Source organism: Stenella coeruleoalba (genome assembly GCF_951394435.1).
Source record: "Stenella coeruleoalba genome assembly, chromosome: 1".
NCBI lineage: Eukaryota > Metazoa > Chordata > Mammalia > Artiodactyla > Delphinidae > Stenella > Stenella coeruleoalba.
Window position 1 is genome coordinate 15,721,395 of NC_137169.1, and position 26,480 is coordinate 15,747,874.

Genomic DNA, 26,480 nt, shown 5'->3' on the forward strand with positions numbered 1-26,480 from the left:
CAAGGTGGAAAAACTCAGAAATTATTCCCTAACCCCCCCCACCCCTTGGTACTCAATGTTCCATCTCCCGCTGAGGTAAGCTGTGCCACTGTCCGTGGCTTTAAAAAAAACAAAACCCCCCAAAAAGGCCCACCATAAAGGGGAGAAAAAGCAGTCCTATAAAAACCCTCCACGTCTGCTGGAAGGAGTCTGGGGCGCCGGCCCCTCAGTCAGACTTCTCCTTCTCCTTCATGTGTAAGAAGACGACGCTGAAGATGAAGAGCCCCACCATCATGGAGAAGGCGCTAGCGTAGTAGGGATAGGCCGAGGGGATGAAGCGCTCGTACTGCGTGTGCTGCAGGGGCCGCACCGACACCTGCGACACGACAGAGGTGGCAGGCCCTGGCCACGCGGAGGCCCAGGTGGGGCAGGCGCTGGCTGGGGACGGGGCTGCAAGCTGGCTTACCTGAGTGGAGGAGTACAAGTGCGTGTAGCCTAGCCGGTTGTAATCCACTTTGAACTGGAACACGCCGTACACGTCAGGCAACTTGAACTGGACGCTGTACTTGCCAGCTGGGGAAGAGCCGAGACACGTAACCAGGAGGGGCTTCCCACAGTGTCTGTCGGCCGCACGAGAGCCGGCCCGAGGCAGGGACAGGCTTCCCAGAGTTCTCTCTTGCAAGAATTGCACTCACCTTTCCTCTTCAAGAAGGTCCTCACAAAAGGATCAATGCGGACAAACTCCAGCTGGATGTCATCACCGTCAAAGGGGACCCATTTGCCGTCTGAGAGCTGCTCAATCACGATGCTGTACTCCTGAGGGGAGAGGCTGGTTGGCCGGGGTGGCCGGGGGACGCCCCCAGCCCTCAGCTGCACTGAATCCCCAGTGAGTCTGGCAGGAACCACCAGGCGTTCTGAAAACCCGGGCAAGCCCCACCCACCGCCCCTGGACAGTGATGGAGGACGCCACCCAGCCGGCTCACCCCCCTGACTCGTACCTGCACCCCTTTACAAGCCCGTGGAAGCCCGCACCCAAACACCGCCCTTCCCGAAAGCACCGGGCACTCCTGGGCATCCCTGCTTCCATATTCACTGCTCTCGCCTTTCCCTACTTCTCTTCCTGACGGATTCATCCTCAAGACCCAACTCAAATGTGGTTTCTCATGTGAATTCCGCTCCTAGCAGAGTGAATCAGCAAAGCCCCTCCCACCTCTGCATTCGCACAGCAAAAGCACACCTCCTCCAAAGGCCACCTGTTAGGGTATGGGTTTACTAGGCAGGCTCTCCGCACCTCAACTGACTTTCTTACAGTGAAGATGAATTTATTCAGCCTTGTTTAGGCCCCTCAGGCCCAACACAGAAATGTTCAGTAAGTGCTTTTGACCGGAATCAACTTGGCCAAAACCCGGGGGCCCTCCCGCTCCAAGGAGCTCTTACCACTAGGTCAGTGACCGTGTAGGCGTTGGGTGGGGCTGTCTCGCCCACCCGATGATGGGACACAGGCCCCACACGTAGGACACCCTCCTCCTTGAACACCCAGCGGGAAAGGGCCACAGCTAGCTCATAGTTGCCTGTCTGGGAATACCTGCAGAAGGGGAAACAGGAGAGGCTGGAGCGCTGGGACCAGCTTCCTTCCAGGGGTGCCTGGTAAACCAACCACTATCCACCAAGATAAACCATACACAGCCAATTTCTGCCTAGAGGCCATACACATCTAGGGATGCTGGTGAACAGGAGCACAGAAGGATAGGCGTGAGGTGTTGCTTTGGGTGTCACCTGCACAATAAATACACAATTACGGAAACATCTCCAGAGAAGCCATCACTATCCTGAAAAGTCTGGACTGCCAACATCAACAATATAAAGTCTTCGAATAATTTTAAAGCACCTGAAGATAACGTAGCCTCTGACACTCCTAGCTAAAAGCCTCCTTCTTCCCCATCCACGCAGACCTACCGCCCAGACCTCACCCCTAAGCACCCCCTGCATCTACCTCTGGGAGCCGGGCGCAGCCTTCTGCACCGCCGAGTTGAAGAAGGCGTCGCTGAAGAAGTCGAGGGAGCCGCTGAAGATGACCCGGGCGTTGTTCCTGGCCTGCAGCCCCGCGATGAGGAGGGTGTTCTTCCCCACGGCATGGGGGTACTGGGAACGACACGAGGCCGTCAGCTAGGAGAGCCAGGGCGAGGGGCCAGCCTGGGCCCCAGCTGAGGGCAGAAGCTGAGACCCACCCCGCTACCCCGCTGTGGCTGCCCTCGTCCCCCTCCCACCAACTTCTCATTTCATTGCCTCAGAGAAGGGTGCTCTCCTTGCTTCTCGTTTTCAAACAAAAAGTGCTCTGCTACCAGGCCCAGGGCCGGGAGGCCTCACGGCGGCGAAGGCCCCTTACCTGGGTGATGGGTTTATCGGGGAAGAAGGAGTAGGAGGTGGAAGCGCCCGTCAGGATGTCCAGCACCAGAGGATTGTCGGGGTCGGCCACCATCCTGGAGAAGGACAAGAGAAGGGCCAGCCCGGACCCCAGGGACTCAGCCCAAAGGACCTGGGGCCCTCCAGGAGCCATTTCTTCCTAAGAATTAACCCTACTTTCTAACAGCCAATCCCCTAGCACTCCTCCTGCTGTCACAACGGAGCCTAACTCTTAACGTCACATATTCACCTCACCCACATCCTCTGGGGAAGGAAAGGCCCCCAAGAGTCACAAGCTTGGGCCGGTTTCCTGACAAAAGAAAGCGATCCCTTCCTCCCCCGGGGTTTCTGCGGGCCTCTCGCTGCTCACTCACCCGACACCTCGAAAGAGGACAGGATTCAGAGACGACTTCCCCACGATGGTCGGGGCCTTGAGCAGGTTCTCCGTGTCGGCCACGACGAGCGTATGCTGCAGGGGCAGAGGGAAGATGGGGATCAGGAAAAGGCGCCCCAAGCCACGGAGCCTCTCCGGATGCCCTCCCGGTTTCTAGGCTGAATTTTGCTATTAGGCCCTGAAACCTGGAAGGTGACAGGCCTGATTACCTGGCCAAGGTCTGAGATGTCATAGTTGTGATGGTCGATGACAGCTGTTTTCTCCTCGTCAAATTCGATCCCACACTCACTGCCCAGCTCTCGAAGAGGGTCACCTGCAGTACAGACCCAAGAGATGCCTGACCGACCCTAAGGCGGGCCCTGGGCTAAGCAGTGCCCCTCGTCCTAGCGTCCTCACGAGCCGCTCTCTACCAGTCAGCCCCGGGGCCCTGCAGCTTCAGCAGGCTGGGCGCAGCGCCCACTGGACCCCTGGGCAACAGCACGGTGTTCTGCCTGTGCGAGTCAGAGCCTGAACTGACAAGTGCCACCACCTGGCCCTGTCCCTCCGCAAGCACAGTGACCTTGGTTCTGCGCAAAAACCTCCTTGGAAGCGAAGTAACTGGCATGGGCGAACTTGATCTGGATGAGCCTGGGCTTACGAGGTTTCTCTCTTCCTCATCATTGCCCCACCAAGAACCCCACCCAATATGGTTTTAAAAACCTATCGACACTGGAAGGAATGAAACAAGACTGGTCAGTGGTGTTCACTGGTGCAGCTGGGTGGTAAGTACATGGGATTCGGAACACTGGAACTCTCCTCTCCCTGCTTCTACGTATCTTTGAAAATGTCCGATGTAAGAAACACAAAAATAATCTGTCAAACCTCCCCTCTTGCCTTCTTTTCGTAAGAGAAGAGCCACCAAAACAACACGAAAGAAACAAAGGAAAAAGACAAAAACAGAAGAAGGGAAAAACAAACAAACAGGGACCCCAGTCCTTAAAAGGACCCACTTCTCATCTCATGGGCTCTGGTCACAGGAAAGCACAGGAGGGGCCAGATGGCACTGGCGTTCCCTCACTCCCTCCCTGGCTGAGGCTCCCCTGTGAGCGCCAATTTGTCAGCTTCCATTTGTAAAGCTTTCTAAGCTCCCTGGAGAAATGGTGGAAAACACCAGAACTCCCCAGGTCAGACTTACCAATGTCTGAGCTGGCAGCTACCAGGACACGGCCTCCACCGTCGATAAAGGTACTGATGGTCTCCACGTTGATATTTCCCCCGAAATCTGAAAGAATCACCAGACTCGTGACCCAGAAGATTCCTCTAACTGCTCCTCTGACATCTGGGCGGGGAAGGTGGCCCGCAGACCAGCCGCAGTCAATCACAGGATAGCACCCTCTGGAGGCCCAAAACGAGAGGGACCTTTCCCATGCACACCCCGACACAGGGCAATTCTCCCAGCTTCCCCAGTGTGAAGAGCCAAAAATAATGACTCAAATTCATAAACCTTTAGAAGTATGAATGAAATAATCAAACACCTACCAATTATAGCTGTCAAGTTAGTCATACATATTTCAAGTCACACATAAACTATTCATCTAGAAATGTCGCATTTTCCCACTCACATCTCATGAAACAATTTCATTCAAACTTATCACCTGCGCCTTTCACATCAGTATCTTTGTCTTCACCTGAGCCACTTCTGGGGTCACCTAACAGTTTTCCAGGGCCCATCAACTTCACTTCTGTCTAAGCCATCTGAGAAACAGCCCTTTTGAATTTGAGGATGATGCTGTCACTTGACACTAGGACTCCTTTGCCTGACATGAGAGGTTTTTTCCCTATTAATCCTACAGATTTAGATCCAGGACGGCCATAACAGGACCACTTCACATACTGTTTTAAAGTGATCACCAAAAAGGTGCACTAATTTCCAGCACCTGTAATTGTGAGAGCACACCCTTTCTGGTCAATCAGCTGGGACAGCCGCAAGCATCCAGAACTAGCACTGAGTGGGGCTACCGCAGGCTCCTGAGTCTTCCCCGAAGTGCGCCCTGACGTTCAACATAAAGTAATGGCGGGAGTGCTTAGTAATTCACTTATCCATTACATGAAAATTATTTCCTGTGTGCTGAGAAGAAAAATAAAGGGGGGAGAGGGGCTGTAATACGTGCACGCTGATCAGGGAAGCCCTTGGGAAAGCACAGTGCCTTTGAGCAGGTGTGAGAGCGAGCTGGGCAGATGCGGGCGCGAGCATCCCAGGCATCGAGAAGGACAGGGGCAAGGTCCCCGAGGCGGGGAGCAGGTCTCCACTGGAGAGAGCAAAGCGGCGAGAAGCAGCAGAGCAGGCCGGTTCCTGCAGGCTCTGTAGGCCCCGTGACGACAATGGCCACGTGGAGGAGCCACTGGAGGGCTTTGAGCAGGAGACCAATGTAATCTGTTTGTATCTTTAAAGGATGGTTCTGGCAGCTAGGTAGGGAATCGGGTACAGGGGGTGAGGGTGGAAGCAGAGTCATGGGTTAGGAGGCCACTGCGATCACCCAGGCGGTGAAGGGTGGTGACTGGACCACAGGGGTGGAGGGGGAGGTGGGGAGGGGAAATGGGGAGGAGGCATGGGCCTACACCTGCATTCTGAAGGCCAAGCCTGATGTGGGGTGTGAGAGGGAGAGAGGCACTAAGGACAACCCCCCAAGATTTCTGGCCTGAGCAACTGGAAGGTTGCAGGTACCATTTACTGGGACTGGACACAGAAGTCTGTCCAGTACATCCACCGGGCAGTTAGAAATGAGTCCACGACATAACTTTGTGAAGATCTGAATAGGAGAACGGCCCTCTTTTCTAAGGGGTAATTTTCAGGAGAAAAAACTAAAAGCGTCGTGCCTTTCCGTCAGGCATGGACGGAACATCTTGTGTGTGCAGACTCAACCCCTCACAGCACGCTAAGCCCCGTCCACCCTCCTCCAGAGAGGCCAGGCAGATCCGCAGACAGCACAAAGACAGCTTCGTGGTGCAGCACAGTGGTTCCCAAGCAAGGCGACTGTGCTGCTCAGAGCAATGCTCGGAGATGTTTCTCGTCACGAGGGGGAAGGAGGCTACTGCTGTCTGATGCGTAGGGGCCCGGGACAGCACCCACAACACAGAATTGTCCAGCCCAAAACGTCAAGAGTGTTGCCGTTGAAACTCTAGCATAGTAACACAGGCTATGAAATTGAGATACCCGGGCTTAGATCCAGGCAATCCCTTCACCTTTCTGAGCCCGTTTCCCCATCTGTAAAACAACCCAGTGTTTCCTGGGTGCAGAGGATGTGCGAAGGATCCTTCTCCTGTAGCCATTACTGCATGTGCCTTGGGAGCTTCCGGATCCCAGAGAGGGCAAGGAACCCACTGATCTCCACATGGAGACAGAAACCAGGCCGGCGTCCTCACACCTAAGGGGACCACGGTGGTAGCACAGGAGGGCCCTCAGAGTGGGGGCCAAACTCTTACCCTGAACCCAGCCCACAGCACGGTAGCCTCCTCCCCGGGCGCCCAGGAGGGTTTCCTACGACAACGTTCCCCACCCTGCAGGGCAGACAGGGTGACAACAGATGTGGGGCAGGGCTTCAAATAGCACTGCGTCTCAGAGACATTGTTCCCCTTCCAATTATTTTTCCAGCCTTCTCGATCAAAGAGAATGGTCACAGTCCAATACTGGTCTTAACGCTTCTCTAAACTAGCTCACCTCCTCTTTTAAGAGGACATCTCGGGCCCAAAGCCTTCAGCAGACTGAGAATCAGCTAGAACTTGACGGCACTGCATTCATTCTATTTACAGGTACCCGCTACTGACTGCAAATGATGGCACTGGCTTTCCATTTGCAGTGGTGATAATGGGTTCATTACTAGTTTCCTTTTAAACTGGTGTTTTAGTGTTGTTTTTTTTAAAGCAGGTCAATTTGAAGAAAAACTTTATTAGCACAAATGACATGGAAAATGGTAAAAATCATGAAGGGAGAATGGAATTGACTGCGATCTGTGAAGCAGTTTTTTAGGCTCTGCCGTTTCTCCCACCAACAGCAGCCTACCTCAGCCTCCTCCCAATCTAACTGGCACTGCTTCCCTGCCTCTCAGAGACACTCCCGAGCACAACCTGGGCGGCCCCTCCACTCCATCTTGGACATCCCAACACGTGGTTTGGTAACTCCTTTCAAGTCCTTATTTTTATTTACTTTTACTTCCTCACAGACAGACTGAAAAACTCCTCAAGGGCAGGCTCCAATCTCAGAGTTCCACCACCGCAGCAACCTGGCAAACGCCAATTATCTGCTAAAGGCTCCATTCGCCTGCCTAGTGACTTGAAGATTTTAACTGGTTCAACTACACTTGCCTCCAAAAAGCCAATTCCAAAGGCACATGCTGCAGGGGAGGTGGGGGCAGCTCGATAAGTAAAGGGAACTTGGGGAAAATACGTCAGGGATTTGGCAGAACCCCGTCTCACACAAACCACAGAGAATAAAGTCGATGCCAGTGAAGTGAAAGCCTTCCTAAGCTTCATCAGCTGAAGGAAGAGATGGCAGTACTGTCTTACCCCAGACAGGGACAACTTGTGTCCTCTGAGAAAAAGATAAACTGAAGCCACTAAAGAAGAGAATGACTGGGATGCTCACAAAAGCACGACAAAAGGGAAACAGCCAAAGGAACTGGGGATATTTAGTCTGGAGAAGAAACAACTGAATGGGCCCTGATTATGTGAAGGCTATGTCTGTAAGCAAAATAAGCACTAGGCCTATTCTCTAAGGCCCTGGGGAGTATCAGAAACCCTTTCCCTCCCTGCCCCCAAATAAACAAAGAAGGAAGTGGGAGACAAATTCCAGTTTAATATAAGAACTTCTTAACAGAGTTGTCCAGTGGTGGAGTGGGTTGCCTCATAAGATAGTAAGCTCTCTATCACAGGAATGTCAATTGGAAAATTTAGTGAAGATGTTCATTCTGATCAACAACCAGCCTTCTGCTAAGCCCTGGACATATCCACCCAGCCTCAAACAGGGGGTAAGACTAGGTAATCACTAAAGGTTCTTTTCAGCCTAACTATGACTCCATCTGAATTCTTAGGATCAACTACCATCAGTGCCCCTTAACAGCAAACCATATTTATAGCACGCCATTTCCTCTTTCCACACAGGCAAACCCAATGGCGTGGGGGGGGGGGGGGGAGTGTCCATCTTTCTTATCAGGCCCTTTAACAGAGAAAACTCCCTTCCCTAAGTAGCAGAGCCAGGAGGGGTTTTGGGGGGGGTTTTTTGGCCTCACCGGGCGTCTTGTGGGCTCTTAGTTCCCTGACCAGGGATTGAACCCGCACCCTCGGCCGTGAAAGTGCACAGAGTCCTCACCACCAGACCGCCAGGGAATCCCGAGCCCGGAGTTCTATGGTCTGCAACAACACTTGATCCCACAATCCTCAGCTGTGTCTTTTGGAAAGAAGATGTCCTCTCCTAAGCCCAGATTAGAAGTAAACATTTTCCTCTTCTCTGTTGGCAGCAGCGCCCAGGGCTGGCGACTCACCCCATCCCAGAACATGCCCAAGATCCTGAAGAAAGGGATAAATCAGTCCTGGGCCTCGAATCCCAGCTCTGGGAGCGACCGGCAGCCCTTACCTTCTACCGAAGGGGAGAAGATGATGAGATTGTCATAGAGGAACTCCCCGTACTTAATGAGGGACAGGCTGGGGTCATCTGCGGTCTTGAATGTGAGTACAAAGCCCCGATCTGGAGAAGAAAACAGCGAGCTGAGGCAGACGGGGACGCAAAGGGAAACCACCGCTGCACAGATCATGACCGTTCTCCGCCCCCACCCTCCCGCCCCACTAGAGGCAGGTCAGACCTGGACAGCCAGCTCATGGAAAACGAGTGGGAGGGAGAGCAGCCAATGTCCTTGGGCTTGGGGACCTTTCCGACCCCAGACTTTCACCTGCCGCCCCCTCGGACCCCAGTCTCACCCTTCAGGCTCCGGAAGAAAAGCGAATGCGTCTCCCGCAGGTTGAGGTTGTCCAGCAGCACCAAGGTGCGGGCACCGCTGGCGCCGACCAGGCCAAGCAAGGGCAGCAGCAGCCACAAGAGGGACCAAGCACGGACCGCGGCGCCGAGCCCCATCTTCCTGCTCCTGCCAAAGAACCCAAGCACCTGACACCGGAAGTGCTCCTTCCACAGTCGCCCAATCGCGGCCCGTGGTCGTGGAATACAACCCGGAAGTGATCCGAGTACGTCGGGGCTGGGCGTTCGGAGCCGCTGCTCGGACGGTGAGGGGCGGGGAGCGCGGCCGGAAGTGCACCGGTAGGAGGCGGATACTCTGAATCCTATTGGTGAAAGGGGCACGCGGCTCCGCCTCTCGAAAGGAAAAGGCTCAATCCTAGAGAGACAGCTCTGCTGCCGCGACCAATCAACAGGGTTACTAGCCCCTTGGTTCCGCCCATCCCGGGCTTCCGCCTAGAGCCCAGAGCCCGCTTCCCGCCGGAGCTTGGGACGGATGGGTGCGTCCCGCCTCTTCAACCTATTCGTCCTGGTCTGGGCCAGTGGCGGCGTCAACTCGGGCCACCTCCTCGGTCTTCACTGGCCCAGGACAGATTCGACTAGGAACAAGGCCCCACCCCCACTGTCTCCAGGGAGAAAGTGGTTGGAAAAAGATCAGGGACCGCGGAGGGGGTGGGGAATTTGTCCTGCTGCTCAGGGGCCCAGGGCCTTGGCGCGGGCCTGTCCTCCCCCGCCTGTTGGACCACACTGGAGGCAGTGTGGATGGGCGACGGACTGGCCTACCATTCAAAACCTCTAGCTGAGTTCATTTCGAAGCCCCGTCTCTCACTAGCCCTGTTACCTGGGCATTTCCCTGGTCTCCAGGCCACTGTCCTAGGCTGGCAATAGACACTGGCGAGGCCCAGCTCTCCTACTTATCGGTGTGCCTTTGGAACAGCCTTGGCTCGTGGGAGGACTAGGGCGGGTTTTGAAGCACTTCGTGCAGAGCCAGGCTGAGCCTCCACTCAGTACTGCTGGCCCCCGCCCCTTCTAAACTGACACAGGGGCAACCCGCTCACCTCAGACCTGCCTCAGTCCCACCACGACTCTAAGTAAAAGCTACCACAAGCATCTCCAAGACTTCAGCTATTCTCTGGGTCCCAAACACAATCCCAGGGCAAATGGTGAAGGTAACTGTGGAGAGAGAAGGTAGCTGTTCTTTTCTGACCTCTTATACTTGTCCACCAAGCCAAGAATGCGGGGGCAAAAGTCAAAAAGTCTCGCTCTGTGCATCTCCTTAACGGTTTCTACCTCCATCCCCTGCAAGGAAGGTTAGGGCTGCACGGAAGGTTAGGGCTGCACGGAAGGTTAAGCCTCTCACCCCAGCCCTCCTGCCCTTCTGCACACAATGCCACGTCAATCCACCAAGCTCAGACCTGATGGTGCCGGCCTGTTGCTGAGCAGTCTGCCACGGCTCAGGGGCACCCAAAGGCTATTTACTCAGGTCTCCACCTAAACTCATTTTGGCAGCCTCATCAGCTTCTCCATCCCTGCTCAGGGCTTCCATGGAACAGTTCTCCTCCCACCTTTAACATACCCTGAGCTTCCCCACCTCCTGCCTTTTGTTCATGCAGCCCCCTCCACCAGGAACCCTCTTCCCACATTCCCATCTTAAGCCCCGGGATCTTCTCCATCCTTTATGGTAGCCCTACCCTCTGCTGCTCCCTTCACAAGGGCATTTTGTTCCCCATAAAGACCTGATCTTACATCCTCTCGCTCAAGGTATGCACTGCGGCCTGACTTCCCTTAGACTGATCTCCGAAGTTTCCTAATCACCTTCCACCCTAGCTTCTCCAGGGCGTGAGCTCCTTGGCCCAGACATGTGGCTTGTGGCAGGTATCACAGTAATTAATACAAAATATGGAGGGGGAGGAATTAGGGGGACTAACACGGAGCACCTGCTATGCACCGGGAACTTTACACACTATCTTATTTAACCTTCACGATGACCCTATGAGGTTGGTATCCCCATTTTACAGATGAGGCTCAGCGTGAAATGAGGCTTAGGATAGCACCAAAGGCCAAGGCTTTTCCCTCAGATTGTGGGCCCCTCCCACAGGGCAGGCCTGGGGTACAATGGGCAAGGGGATGGGTCTGTCTTAGGCAGCTGGGGTGGCCTGGATTCATTTCTGGCCATGTTAGGACACGCAGTTCCAGCACAGCCCCTGAGGGCCATCAAGACCTGGGTCTTCTCTGGGCCTCAGCAAGATGTGGCCTCTATTTTCCAGAACAAGGACTCTGCTTTCCGGGGTCACAGATCCTTCGAGAATCTAACGACAGTTCACATTCACATGCTCTCCCCAGAAAAAAATGCACTTATACTCACAATTACAGGGGATTGCAGAGACCCTGGAGCCTACAGGCAGTTAAGAATCCCTGCTGCAGAAAGAGCTTCCCCATGAAGGCCAGGCAGCGGCAGGGAGGGGCCCCAGTGATGCCATCAGAGGATCAGAGAAGGGCAGTTCAGCAGCTAAAGGCAGTTTATTAGGGCAGCTTAATGTGGAGTGGCCTCCTCTGCGCCACAGACCAGCTGAGCATAGGCAGTGCGGGAACAGCTGCTCCAGGACTCCTGTGCCCGTCCCACAGGGCTTCCTCACAAAGCGGGGCCTAGTAGGTGGAAGCACAATTTTCCATCGCCAAGACATTGAGCTTGACCCATGTGGAAGTCACTGTCCCACTCTATCGGGCTGCTAGTGAAGGCCTTGAGGCAGGGCTGGGGTTTCTGAGCCCATGGAGGCACAGGACAACACTGGTGGGCACAGTGGAGGGCAGATGAAAACGCTGACGTGGCGTGGAGAGCCAGAGCAGGTCTCTCCAAGGATGGTCCAGCCTCCGAGGAGCTCATGCCCTGGGCAGAGTGGGCTCTCTGGGTAGCAGGGAGGGGACTGTGCTTTCCCAGGGCCAGGGCCCCCTCGGGTGCCCCCAGTACTGTGGGGGGCAGGTGGGAGGAGACCTAGCTGGGCCTGCCTCGGAGGGGCCTGGCAGTCTCACAGAGCCCAAAGGCAGGGCAGCAGCAGGCAATGTGTTCACAGAGCCTCACCGCCAAAGCTGCTTTTGCTTTTCTTACGCCTGGCCTTGGTGAAGGGGATGTCAAGGGACTCAAGGCGGAAGGGCCGAGGCTGGGGCATTTCAGGGGCCTGGGTGGGTGAGACGGCAGAGCTGTTGCCAAGTGGGGAGCTGAGGCCTGGCGGCGAGCTGTGATGTGCTGTGGAGAAGAAGGACAGAAGCACTGGTGAGCCAGGAGCGCAGAGGATGGAGAGAAAAGACTCCGTGCATGCAGGGTGCAAAGTCTGGTCCACCCCCCACCCAGCCAGAGGCCCTGGTCCCACAGCTGGGACCCCAGGCTCTGAGAAGCTGCTCTGGTTGAGGCCTTGGACCCAGCACTACATCTGCATCCAAGGGGTCTGGGCTGGGAGCATGGAGTTTTAAAGCCTCAGGCTGAGGCAGCCTGGACTGTCAAGCCACACAAGCCTGGTTCACACCCCTGCTCCACCACTTCCTGGAAGTATAACCCTAGGGAGCCACTTCTCTCCGAGCCTCAGTTTCCTCACCTGCAACATGGGCATGATGCCAACTACTCAACTGATGTCAGTTTCTTTCCTGTCCATCTTTTCCCTCCTTATTCCTCAACTCCACCCATTCTGTCTCTCAAATAACCTCTGTGTAGAACTGAGATTTGCTTTTTATTGGTATTTTATTAGAAGCTCTGTGGTCTTTGATTTTAGTTTTAAAAGCAGAGGAACAAAGTGATTTTCGATTCTTGCTTGTAAAAGTGTGTTTTGCTTTTGTGGTCCTGTTTGCCCCCACTTGGCTCAGTGGGAGAAAGTCACCGTACTGGCAACTGAGGAAGCTGGTGGCAACTGACCAAGTCCCAGACAACTCCAGGCCGGGGCCCAAGCTGTGTGCTGAGGACCTTCTGCGTGTCGGGGAGACACAGGATCCAACTCAGCACCTCCCCACCGGGAGATGGACAGAGCGGGGGAGGAAAGGGGAGGCCACGTACTGAGCACTTACCACCTCATCTCACCTGATCCTGAGGAGAAGGCATATCCCCCTCAGTTTACAGCTGAGGAAACTGAGGCTCAGAGAGGGAAGGGGGTTTCTGACCCAGGCCTGTGTGACTCCAAATCCTCCAGAGCTCTCAGGGAGGGCCTGGAGGACAGGAGCTGGGCACGGCACTCACCGAGGCTCTTCATGGGATCCGCACTGAGGATCTGGGTGGCCCGCTTGCGCCGGAAGTAGTTACTGGCGATGTTTTCACTGTCACTCCGACTGAGCATCAGCCTGTAGCGGTCTTCTTCCTGCTGAGATTCCAAATCCTCACAGGTTAAGACCCCTCGCTTGTGCAGTTCTTACCTGGGCCCTTACCCGGGCTTCAGCAGGCTCTGCCAGCCTGGGTGGCAGGGCTGCCCTGAACCTCACTGCCCACGTTGGCGTACCCTACACTTCAGACCCCAGACACTTGCGGTGGGATCTAGGCAGCTCGGGGCAAAAGGGTCACAGTCACCAGCCAGGCCTACACATGCTCCTCCCCAATTTCCACCCCCATCTTCCTTGGGACGCGAAGGGCCTTGTTCCTCCTGCAAAGCTCACAACAAGGTCCATCGGGGCAAGGACGATACTACACACCCTTAAACCCATCACAATGTATTCATAGAATAGGTAATACAGTACTCAGCTCATGAGCTCACTTCTGATCATGAGAACTGGAGTCCCAACATTTTTATCACCAAGGACTAGAATTTTTCACTGCTATAGTGGATTTCTTTTCTTCAGCCTGAATCTCTTCCTTCAGGGAACTACCTTCTCCCCCTTGACATGGCCCTGGTGGGGTGCTCATTCACAGCACCCGAATATCACCACTCCCACCTCCCCATCCCCTTGCTGCACAGCTGGACATGTGACCCAGACTGGGCCAATCACAGAACTACATCTTCTGGATATAGTCATCGGTCCAAGAGTAGGCCCATGACCCAGGCAGAGCCAATCAGAATCTTGCCGCAAGCACTGGTTTAAAGATGCTCTAAAAGACCAGGTCTCTCTTCCTATTGGATCACCAATTGCTAGCAGCCATCTTTCCTGCCACATGGAGAAAGCCTGCCTGAGTCCAAACCTAGGATTCCAAGTGAGACAGAGCCAAAAGGTCAAGAAACACACAGAACCAGGACTGGTTGAGCCCCTTGATCCAGCCATGCCTGAAACTGGTGCACTTAACATGAACCAATAAATTCCCTAGTTTGCTTACTGGAACTAAAAGTATTCTAATATAACCCATTTGTGGTTCCAGGTTAAGAATGGTTGTTTCAGGAACAATTTAACACTTTTTTTTTTTACAAAGTTAAGGCATCAAAAGCAGCCGGTCAGAGCTTTAACCAGCCTGAGTTGCTCAGGAGGAGATGCTTAGCTGGAATTCATTAACCTATGAGTGGCCTTATCGTGACTGCAAACGTATTTTCTGTGTAGGTTTTCCAAAATATCTGTAATGGTTTAAGGCAGGGATCAGCAAATTACAGCCTATGGGCCAAATCTGGCCCACAGACTGTTCTTGTAAAGTTTTACTGGAACGCAGCTGTGCTCATCTGTTTACATATTGCGTACGGCTGGTTTTGTGCTATCATGGCAGAGTTGAGTAGTTGTGTCAGAGACCATGTGGCCCCCAGACCCTAAAATATTTACTGTTTGGTCCTTTAGGGAAAAGTTTGCTGACCTCTCCTTTAAGGATATATATTTGTTGTAATACAAAACAAGGGAGATATGAAATAAAGTGACTTTAAAATCCCAATGACTGTTTATGGAAACTCTGAGGACGCTTTCAGTCCAAGGGTACCAGCTGGGACCAAGGGAACCAGAATGAACTCCTTGGCCACTGGGATTGAAGCTGAAGCTTCTGTCCTTCACCAGCAGGGTGGGCTGCCTCGAACCCCTGCTTTTCCTCTGGTCTTTATGCACATAAAGGGCTTTTGAATGAGGGCCAGAGGGGGTGGAGGGTCTGGGTGCAAAGAATTACACAGAAAGGGTCCTGGCTCAGCCCCCTACTTTAATCATGAGGTGGACAGAAACAGAGTCCAGTTTCTACAGCACCACTGATGCACTGCACCTTGGGGGCCAAGCCTGCCCGGTGCCAGCTCTCCCCTCGCTCTCCCAGAGACCTTACCGTGCCTGGTTCACTGTTGTCCGCTGTGGAGGTTTTGCGGGCTGATCTGTTCTGTAGCCCTGTTGAAACTGCTATGAGAAAACAGAAGCTGTGGTCACTGCTGCCTGGAATGAGGGCCAGAGGGACAGGGGGCTGGGCGCTCAGGCCTGGCTCAGGCTTGGAGCCAGGGGAGGACACCTCCCAGCCCAAGCAAGGGGATGGCTTTGGGAAACAGACAACAGGAGGGCTCAGACCAAAGAAGCCACTCCACTGTCTCCAGGCTAGGGAGCAGGTGGGCGCAGGGAGAAAGGCCACTCTGCCTGCAGACTGTGGGAAATGGGGCGGCTGGAGTTTCAGTAGGGATGGTGCCAGTGCCATCCGTGATCGTCAGAGATGTAGGACCTGGATGGATACCCTCTGACCAGGTGAGGACCGGTGCCGGCCCCGTGGGATGCAGGAGCCTGCTGCTCCCTGAATGGGCAGAGCCAGCACATGGCTGGCGAGGATCCACCGCAAGTCTGGCCCTACTCTGACTCAGTGGAGGTGGGGGAGCCTTCAAGATCATCTTTTCCAACCCCTTCTTTGTGAAGATCAGGGGACCAAAGCCCAGAGAGGGACAGTGACCAACATAAGGTCACACAGGAGGTCAGTGGCAAAAGCAGAAGGTGAACCAGGCCTGAAACTCTGAACAGCTCATTTCTGTCCCTGGCCTACAACTCACCGCTATGACTGTGATTTTGGATAAGTCACTTACATTCCCTGAGATTCCTCATATGTAAAACAGGTGTAAAACATCTTTGTCCTTCACAGGGTTATTGCAGGATGAAATAATGACAATGATGATCATGATAAGAAAATGTACCACACGTTTAAAATGCGCCAGGCGTGGCTCTAAGGGTTTTACAGGTACTAACACATTTTAAGCCACCCAGCAATCTTTAAGGAAAGTGCTGTTATTAATCCCCATTTCACAGAGGAGGGCACTGAGTCCCCAAAAGGTCACACAGGGAATGGTGGAGCCAGAATTCCAACCCACATCTGTCTGACTCTTAGGTCCCCAACATTTTGGGTACCCAGAGTCACATGTCTGCTGTACCCACAGCCAGCAGGGAGAGGTGCATGGTCACCTGTCAGCCTGCAGGAGGGCAAACTGTGGAGAAGGACGGGGACAACTGCTGAGGGGCAGCGCAGCAAAGTTCCTGACCTACTGGGAGGCTGGTTTTTATGATGATGGGCTGGGGGATCTTCCAGAAGCCATTATCCTCATCCCAGCAGGATTCGCGCCTTATCTTCTCCAGGTTGCTATAGTTACAGTCCCGGCGAATCAGGGGCTGCACCTGCTCCAAGAGCTGCTGGAAGAGCATAAAGTCACGTTCCTGCCGACGGATGGTGGCCAAGTAATCGATCTTCTCTAGCTCAAACTCTGACTGCAGATCTTTGATCTCCACCTCTGCCGCCCGAAGCTAAAAACAAGGGATGACAAGCAGTGAGGAGGAACGACATCGACACATTTCACCATCCATCTGACCTCTGCATCCGCTCCCTGCCCCTCCGGCCAGCCACTCATCCTCTGCTCACTGATCCACTCACCCATCCATTCTGATCTCCACCGTCTGTCCTGTCATCCTTCCATTGATTCATTCACCTTCCCTCCCACCTCTCCACTCAGTGTTTAAATGAGCACCTACAGGGTCCACAGCCCTGCAGAAAGCAGCAAGAGAGGCTTATCATCAACCCCCACTGCCAGCCCTCAGTCTCTATCCCACACTCATACATTTTATTCAGGAACCTTTTAGAAGGCTCCACACATAACACTGTAGTCACCACAGTCCTACAGGATCTCAGAGAACTGTACAAACTCTTTATCTAAAGAAGCAATAGGCATAAATTCTCAGACTCAACAGTCCTTGCTCTTCCACTGCCACAATCCTGTTATGATGTGACAAACACCAGACTTAAGAATCAGACCCACCTTGATTTAACCATGGGTTCCAGATTTTTTTTGATCTCCTGCCCAGGTCTGCCAGACTGGCCCTCCATACCTCCTAAGCATGGGGACTCCCAACTCCAACCAGGCCCTCCCTGAACCCCAAGACACCTTGGCACAATCTGTTTCCTCAAAGAGCAGGGGCAGTTTGATTAGTAAAGAAGACTGTTTTAAATTCATGGGAATAAGTTATAATAATAATATAATAATAAATAAATAAATAAATAAAATAAATTTTTTAAAAAATTTAAAAATAAATTCATGGGAATGATAGTCACATGTAATCAACTGAGAACACAGGATGTCGGGTAGGACACAGCCATCAGGGAGGGGTGGGTACACAGGGCCTTCAATTAAATTAATTATGCTTCATGAATGTAGCTAGATAGTAGATACACGGCATTCATGGTAACAATCTTAATATATTATTGTACATTTGTAATCATCCACAATGGTTTTTATAACAGCTTTATTGAGATATAGTTCACGTCATACAATTCACCAATTTAAAGTGTACAATTTGGGAATTCCTTGGTGGTCCAGGGGTTAGGACTCCACGCTCTCACTGCCAAGGGCCTGGGTTCAATCCTTTAGCAGGGAACTAAAATCCCACAAGCCATGTAGCACAGCCAAAAAATAAAATAAAATAAAAAATAGGGCTTCCCTGGTGGCACAGTGGTTGAGAGTCCGCCTGCTGATGCAGGGGACACAGGTTCGTGCCCCGGTCCGGGAAGATCCCACATGCCGCGGAGCGGCTGGGCCCGTGAGCCATGGCCGCTGAGCCTGCGCGTCCGGAGCCTGTGCTCCGCAACGGGAGAGGCCACAACAGTGAGAGGCCCACATACCACAAAAAAATAAATAAATAAAGTATACAATTCAGTGGCTTTTAGCATATTCAGAGTTGTACAATCATCACCACCAGTCTACTTTCTGTCTCTACAGATATGTTTATTCTGGACATTTCATATAAATGTAATCATACAACATGTGGTCTTTTGTATCTGGCTTCTTTCAATGAACATAGAGTTTTCAAGGTTCATCCATGTTGTAGAACATGTCAGTACTTCATTCCTTTTCCTGCCAAATAATATTCCATTGTGTGGATATATCACATTATGTTTTCATTCATGATTGTTTTCATTTGCAGCTATAACAAAAAATGCGACTATGAACATCAGTGTACAATTTTTTGTGTGGGTATATTTTTGTTGTTCTTGAGTGTAACTGCTGGGTCATACGGTAACACTATGTTTAAGCAATTGAGGAACTTCCAGACTATTTTTCAAAGCAGTATATGAGGCCTCCAGTTTCTCCACATCCTCACCAACATTTGTTATTGTATGTCTTCTTTACTACAATCATCCCAGTGGGTATGAGATGGTATCTCACTGTGGGTTTGAGTTGCATTTCCCTAATGGCTAATGATGTTGAACATCTTTTCATGTGTTTATTGGCCATTTGTATATCTTCTTTGGAGAAATGTCTGTTCAGATCCTTTGCCCATTTAAAAATTGGGTGGTCTTTTTATTCTTGAGTTGTAAGTTTTTAAAATATTTTCTAGATGCAAGCATCTTATCATACTATATGATTTGAAAATATTTTCTTTCATTCTGTGAGATGTCTTTTCTCTTTTTTGATAGTGTTCCTTGAAGCACAAAAGTTTAATTTTTTTTAAATACCTGCTGGTTCTTTTTTTGGTTTACTTTGTTGTGTTTTGGCTGCACCCTGCGGCTGGTAGGATCTTAACTCCCTGACCAGGGATTGAACCTGGGCCCTCAGCAGTGAAAGTGTGGGGTCCTAACAACTGGAGCGCCAGGGAATTCCTACAAAAGTTTAATTTTGATTAAGTCCAATTTATCTTTTATTCCTTTGTTGTTTGTGCTTTTGGTATCATACCTAAGAAAGCATTACCTAATTAAAGGTAATAAAGGTTTAAACCTGCATTTTCTTCTAAGAGTTTTATAGTTTTTCGCTCTTCTATTTAGGTTTTTGACTCATTTTGAGTTAATTTTTGTATACTACATGAGGTTGGAGTCCAGCATCTTTCTTTGGCATGTGGGTATCTAGTTGTCCCAGCATCATTTGTTGAAAAGACTATCCTTTCTCCATTGAATCATCTTGGCACCCTTGTTGAAAATCAACTAACTGTAAATGTGAGGGTTTATTTCTAGACCCCCCAGTTCCATTCCACTGATTCTATATGTCTGTCTTTACACCAGTACCACTCAGCCTTGATTACTGTAACTTTGTAGTAAATTTTGCATCAGGAAGTATGAGTCCTCCAACTTTGTTCTTTTCAAGATTATTTTGGCTATTCTGAGTCCCTTGAATTTCCATATGAACTTAAGATCCGCTTGTCAATTTCTTCAAAGAAGCCAGCTGGTTCTTTGAGAGTGATTGCCTTGAAATCTGCAGATCAATTTGAGAAGTATTGCCATCTTGTCAAAATTAAGTCTTCCAATCTATGAACATGGTATATCTTTCCATTTATTTAGGTATCCTTTTCTCTCTCTCTCTCTCTCTCTCTCTCTCTCTCTCTCTCTCTTTTTGGTCACACTGCGCAGCATACAGGGTATCTTAGTTCCCTGACCAGGGATCGAACCCATGCCCCTTGCAGTGGAGGTGCAGAGTCTTAACCACTGGACCGCCAGGGAAGTTTCTATTTAGGTATTCTTAATTTCTCTCAACAATGTTTTATAGTTTTGGGAATATAAGTTTTGTACTTCTTTTGTAAAACTTTTTCCTGGGCTTCCCTGGTGGTGCAGTGGTTAAGAATCCACCTGCCAATGCAGGGGACATGGGTTCGAGCCCTGGTCCAGGAAGGTCCCACATGCTGTGGAGCAACTAAGCCCGTGCGTCACAACTACTGAGCCTGCGCTCTAGAGCCTGCGAGCCACAACTACTGAAGCCCATGTGCCTAGAGTCCGTGCTCTGCAACAAGAGAAGCCACCGCAACGAGAAGCCCGTGCACTGCAACAAAGAGCTGCCCCCACTCTCCGCAACTAGAGAAAGCCCATGCGCAGCAACGAAGACCCAATGCAGCCAAAAATAAATAAATAAAATAAATTTATTTAAAAAATTTTTTCCTAAGTATTTTATTATTTTTGATGTATTGTAAATGAAATTGTTTTCTTAAATCTATTTGCAGATTATTCATTGCAAGTGTACAAAAATACAACTGCTTTTTCCTTATTGATCTTGTATCCTGCTGAACTTGTTCATTGATTCCAGTAGATTTTTTTAGTGGATTCCTTAAGATTTTCTATATATAAAGATCATGTCATCTGCAACTAGAGATAGTTTTACCTATTCTTTGCCAATCTAGATGCCTTTCATTTCACTTTCTTGCTTAACTGCCCTTGCTAGAACCACCAGTCCAATGTTGAACAGAAGTTGTAAGAGCAAGTACTCTTTTCTTGTTTCTGATCTTAAGGGAAAAGCATTCTGTCTTTCACCACTGAGTATGATGTTAGCTGTGAGTTTTTCATGCCCTTTATCAGGCTGAAGAAGTTACCTTCCATTCCTAGTTTGCTGAGTGTTTTTATCATGACAGGTTTTGAATTTTGTTAAATGCTTTTTCTGCATCTATTAAGATGATCATGTAGATTTTGTCCTTTATTCTATTGATATTACATTAATTGATTTTTGGATGCTAAACCAACCTTGAATTCCTGGGATAAATCCCACTTCAGCATGGTGTATAATCCTTTTTATATGTTGCTAGATTTGGTGTGCTGGTATCTTGTAGAGCATTTTTAATCTATATTCATTAAAATATTGGTTTATAGTTTTCTTGTTATGTCTTTGTCTGGTTTTGGTATCAGGTGTTACTGGCCCCATAGAAAGAATTGAGAAGTGTTCTCTTCTATTTCATAATGATTTTTTAAAATATCTTTGTCAGCCAATAGCCTTCATTTCACAAACAAAATCCAGTTAGAAGATATAATGGAGGGGACGACTTCCCTGGTGACGCAGTGGTTAAGAATCCGCCTGCCAATGCAGGGGACACGGGTTCTAGCCCTGGTCCAGGAAGATCCCACAGGACACGGAGCAATTAAGCCCGTGCGCCACAACTACTGAGCCTGTGTGTCACAACTACTGAAGCCTGCGCAGCTAGAGCCTGTGCTCTGAAACAAGAGAAGCCACTGCAATGAGGAGACTGCACACCGAAACAAAGAGTAGCCCCCGCTCACTGCAACTAGGGAAAGCCCGTGCACAGCAATGAAGACCCAACGCAGCCAAAAATAAATAAATAAAATTTTTTTTTTAAAAAAGTTATAATGGAGAAGGATACCCCATAGAGGAAAGCAAATAAAATAAAATATCTAAGTGTAAAACTAACAAGATATGTCTAAAACCTATATGAGGACATCTATAAAATTCTCCTGAGTGACATGAAAATTGATTTGAACTAATAGAAAGATATGCCATGGATGTTCCTGAACAGGATAACTCAACTTCATAAAAATGTCAATACTCCCAAGCTAACTTATAAATATAACATAATTCTCCCCAAAATTCCACCCGCTTTTTTCTTTTTCTTTTGAGCTAACCCAATTGTTTATAAAGTTCATTTGGGGTGGGGGAAGCAAACAAGAAAGAATAGCCAGGTAAAACCTGGAAAAGAAAATCACTAAGCGAGGATTATGAGATTATAAAACAGGTTATAAAGCCTCAGAATTTTAAACAAAGTAGCTGACACTGGTACATGCACAGACATGAGCAAGAGAAATGAACAGAAAATCCAGAAACACATCTAAGTACATACAGAAACTTACAGATACAGAAACTGTATCTGTACAGAAACTTACAGAAACTTAGGATACAAAAGAACAGCACTGAAGTCAGTGGAGAGTAAATGGACTTTTCAAAAAATGGTGCAAAAGATAATATTGAATCAGCTCCTCACACGTGCACCACAATAAATTCCAAGTGGATCAGAGATTTAAATGTAAAAACAAAAAACCCCATACAAGTTCTAGGAGAAAACACAAGTGAAGATTTCCAGCTATGACTCAAAATCTATATGCAATAATTTAAAAGTTACTCAACTTGACCAAAAAAAATTTTATGGAAAAATACCATAAAGCATAGTAAAAAGTGACAATAACAAACTAGAAGAAAAAAGATTTCCAACTTATCTCACACACCAACAGTTAATATCGCTAATATAAATTATAATACTTCTATATAAAGAGCTCCTACAAGTAGAGAAGAAAAAGAACTACCATCCTGTGAACACAGTTCCGAGAATAAAACCTGCAAACATCCCTAAAACATATGAAAAAATACTCAACCTTGGGCTTCCCTGGTGGCGCAGTGGTTGAGAGTCTGCCTGACGATGCAGGGGACGTGGGTTCGTGCCCCGGTCTGGGAAGACCCCACATGCCGCGGAGCGGCTGGGCCCGTGAGCCATGGCCGCTGAGCCTGCGCGTCCGGAGCCTGTGCTCCACGACGGGAGAGGCCACAACAGTGAGAGGCCCGCGTACCGCAAAAAAAAAAAAAAAAAAAAAAAAAAAAAATACTCAACCTTGCTCACAGTATAAAAAATGCAGATTAAAACTGCACTGAATCATAAAATAAATGTCTTGGGAATGTAACACAGAGCATGGAGACTACAGTTAATAACACTGTGTTGCATATTTGAAAGTTGCTAAGAGAGTTGATCTTAAAGGTTCTCATCACAAGAAAAAGAATTTGTAACTGTGTGAGGTGACGCACGTTAACTAGACTTATTGTGATGATCATTTCACAATATGTACAAATAATCATTATGTTCTATACTGAAACCAATATAATGTTATATGTCAATATATCTCAATTTTTCTTAATGTAAAAAAGGAAACTATGGACTTTCTTGGTGGTCCAGTGGTTAAGACTCTGTGCTTCCACTGCACGGGGCGTGGGTTCCATCCCTGGTCAGGGAACTAAGATCCCGCGTGCTGTGCAGCGTGGCCAACAAATAAATAAATAAATAAATCTAGGGGGGATAATGTGAGGACTCCATATTTTTTTTAAAAAAAGAAAACTACACTGAGGTACTACTTCTTGTCTATCAGAATGTCAAAAATCCAAAAAATTTTCAGTATAACCTGTTGGTGAGGCTGTGAGAAAACACACGCATGCGTGCTAGTGGAAGCGCAAAAGGACACAGCCCCCATGGACGGAAGTTGGCAATATCTAGCAAAATCACACATGTATTTACTCTTTGTCCCAGCAATCCCAGTTGGAGGAATTGATTCCAAAAGAATCTACCAAAAATATAAAAGCAGTATGCACAGACTTTTCACTAGAGCACCCCTTATTGTAGCGAAAGATCGGAAATGTCCATCATGACTTTTTTTTTTTTTTTTTTTTTGCGTTACGCAGGCCTCTCACTGCTGTGGCCTCTCGTTGTAGAGCACAGGCTCCGGACGCGCAGGCTCAGCGGCCATGGCTCACGGGCCCAGCCGCTCCGTGGCATGTGGGATCTTCCCGGACCGGGGCACGAACCCGTATCTCCTGCATCAGCAGGCGGACTCTCAACCACTGAGCCACCAGGGAAGCACCCATCATGACTTTTGAGTAAACAATGATACAGCCTCACGGTGGAGTACCATGTAGCAGTAGAAAGGAATGAGGAATATTTCTAGATATTGCTATGGAGTGATCTTCAGGTATATCATTATGTGGAAAAAAAAAAAAAAAAAAGCTAGGTGGGGGAAGTGTGTATTGTAGCTACTTTTATCCAAGAAGGGGGAGGATATGTATGGGGAGAGGGACGGGTGTACACACACACACACACACACACACACACACACACACGTTTGTTTGTATTTTTAAAATATATACACAGATACCTAAATCTGAATCTCCCCAGAGAGAGCCTCAGAAAAACATACAGAACAATGAGGAGAAAAAATAAAACCATCCTGAGCCCAGGCACTGACTGGGAGACAGAGAACACTAGAAGCTTCAGATTACCAACAAATTCAGCAGACAGCTCCTAGCCCACCCCACAGGGGGATAAGTGGAGGGCACCCAGGAAAGCATGGAGTGGAAGGACAAGGTGACAGAAGGCAGTTAAATCACTCCCCAAAGAGAAAGCCCCACTCTGACGGTGGGAAAACACTGAAAACAGATCTGACATTGGGAAATTGATAGGAGAGACTGAAATGTGTGCAGGACTCAAACTATTAGTCTCTCTAAGGCACTGCTCTGGAGGTCACTTAGAGAGCACTTAGAAGTGGGAGATGCCCCTTGAAGTGGAAATTAAAAATCCTGCAGAAATAAGAGAAAATTACAAAAGCAGCAATGGCCCCTCTCACCAAAATAATTAATTAATTAAATAATTAAATAATAATAAAAAAAACTGCTTTGGAAGGCAAGATTTTTGCCCCTATGATTTTCATCCCCTGGTGTTATGCCTGTGAATATGTTATCTTAAACGGCAGAAAGGACTTTGCAAATGGAATTAATGTTATTAAATCAATTGACTTTAAAATAGGGAGATTATCCCGCATTATCGAGTGGGTCCAAGGTAATCAAGTGTGGGAGAGGGGGGCAGAGAGATGGGCAGAAGAGGTGCATTGGAAGGGAGGCTTCACAGAAGTAAGTTAGGAGGAGAGTCAAAGAGATTGGAAGCAGGATTCCCTGGTGGTGCAGTGGTCAAGAACCCGCCTGCCAATGCAGGGGACACGGGTTCAAGCCCTGGTCTAGGAAGATTCAACATGCCGCGGAACAACTAAGCCTGTGCGCCACAACTACTGAACTCGCACGCCTAGAGCCCGTGCTCTACAAGAGGGGCCACTGCAATGAGAAGCCCACGCGCCGCAACGAAGAGCAGCCCCTGCTCGCAGCAACTAGAGAAAGCCCACGTGCATCAATGAAGACCCAATGCAGCCAAAAATAAATAAATAAAATAAATAATTTTTTTTTAAATCCATTTTAAAAAAAAGGGATTGGAAGCAGGAGAGGGACTCTATCGTCCAGGCTGTCTTTGAAGGGGGACAGGCGCCAGGAAATGCCGGCTGCCTCCAGAAACTGAGAATGACCATGGCTGACAGCCAGCAAGGAGATGGGAACCTCAATCCTACAGCCACATAGCAATAAATTCTGTCAGCAACCTGCAGATGGATTCTCCCCTAGGACGTCCAGAAAGAAATGCAGTCCTGCCATACCTTCAGTTCAGCCTTGTGGAATTCTAAGCAGAGAAACCAAGCCACGCTGTACCTGGAATCTGACCTACAGAACCGTGAAATAATATATTTGTGTTGTTTCAGGCAACTAAATGTGTGGTAATTTGCTACAGCAGCCATAGGACACTAATGAAAAGCTCTATGTAAAGCTGCGCTTCTGTACGGCCAGAAGAGCGTGCTATCAAATAGGAAAGCCCAGCTAGGCACCCCGAACCTTTACCTCTGTATGGCTGTTAGCATAACTGATGCCATCCTGGGCTCGTTCAGTTCCTCCTGTCCTTTCACGGACCCTACCTAGGGCTGTACAGGGTAGTAAATCTCTTCTGTGTGGGGCTTTGTAGTTCATAGATATTGTTTAATTACGATGAGGTCCAGGTAGCCTCTATGCTCTGGTAGTCTCCAAACAATGACGAAGACCTTCCCTGACGTATTCCCACTGCGCACAAGACTAGTTACCCATTCATAAATCTTGACTTAAAAGTGCTCTTCCTGTTTTCAAGTACCTACCCCCACACGCTACGTAAATACAGAATTGTCCCAACGCCCCCTCGGTGCTGCGGAGCGCAGCTGCGAATGCTCCCGAATTGTCACCTGCCCGGTCCCACCCTGTGAGTACCGCACCCTATAATCAACGGATCCATTGATTATATGCAGCTGCCTGCCTCATTCTTCTGTCCCAAGGTATCTTAGTTTGGTGGGTACTTTTTGTTCCCTCCATCCTCCAACAACGTCTGCATTCAATTGTCACTGAGAGTGCAGAAAAACAAGACATTATGAAGTAAACAGAAGAGAGCAGATGTATCTAATCAAAGCTACCATAAGATACAGAAAATGAAAATCACAGCATTTCAGCAGAAGAAAATTCCCCCCAAAGCACAAGCACACGGAACCAAACGGATTAAAAATATAACTCAGCACCCCAGTGTGGACAAAGTTTCCTTAAACAAGCACTCACAGATGTGAAATTTTCAAATCAGAAATCCAAAATCTTGAAATGGACAAAAATGAGGAAGACGTCAAGTGGGACATTAACACAAAACGAGGAAAGAATTTTTTAAAAACTTAAGCTATGTAGACCAAAGTACAAGAAAGACCAAATTCAACTAAGGACATAAAGGGTATTAAGAAAAGGCATGAAAACAGCCAAGAAAAATTTAAAACTAAAGACGTTTAAAGAGGAAAAAGTATCATCTTTATGCTTTGGCAAGATCCCTTGGTCGCCTGTGTTGAGTGGGGATGGGGGGGGAGCAGGTGGCCAAGGAGGACATTATGAGTCACCCGGAGGATGCTCTGAAGGACATAGAAGTGTCTGTCACAGATGGCAGAGCCTCATTCTCCTCTTGTCCTCACTCCCCAAGCTCAGCCAGGTAGCTGCCTTTCTGTTCCCC

General features: G+C 49.3%; 2 protein-coding genes across 4 annotated transcripts in view; both read right to left on the reverse strand.

The window, feature by feature from the left end:
- Positions 1-45: 45 nt before the first annotated feature.
- Positions 46-8,985, reverse strand: DDOST (dolichyl-diphosphooligosaccharide--protein glycosyltransferase non-catalytic subunit). The gene is made up of 11 exons (XM_079938678.1): positions 8,726-8,985; positions 8,385-8,495; positions 3,951-4,037; positions 2,986-3,089; positions 2,757-2,851; positions 2,366-2,459; positions 1,973-2,121; positions 1,417-1,564; positions 675-795; positions 446-552; positions 46-355 (listed from the first exon to the last, which is right to left on the reverse strand). Exons 1-11 carry the CDS (start codon positions 8,877-8,879, stop codon positions 206-208), a joined length of 1,320 nt encoding a protein of 439 aa, XP_079794804.1. The 5' UTR covers positions 8,880-8,985; the 3' UTR covers positions 46-205.
- A 2,438-nt stretch (positions 8,986-11,423) lies between these two features.
- Positions 11,424-26,480, reverse strand: part of KIF17 (kinesin family member 17) — a 48,513-nt gene continuing 33,456 nt past the window's right edge. For 2 of the 3 annotated variants that reach the window (XM_079936075.1, XM_079936077.1), the window contains exons 13-16: positions 16,133-16,391; positions 14,950-15,020; positions 12,979-13,099; positions 11,424-12,000 (exon numbers count right to left, since the gene is read on the reverse strand). In XM_079936075.1, the coding sequence (XP_079792201.1) occupies positions 11,822-12,000; positions 12,979-13,099; positions 14,950-15,020; positions 16,133-16,391 (630 nt within the window). In that variant the 3' untranslated portion in view covers positions 11,424-11,821. The remainder of the gene's footprint in view (positions 12,001-12,978; positions 13,100-14,949; positions 15,021-16,132; positions 16,392-26,480) is intronic. The other variant, XM_079936076.1, reaches the window with a different exon arrangement.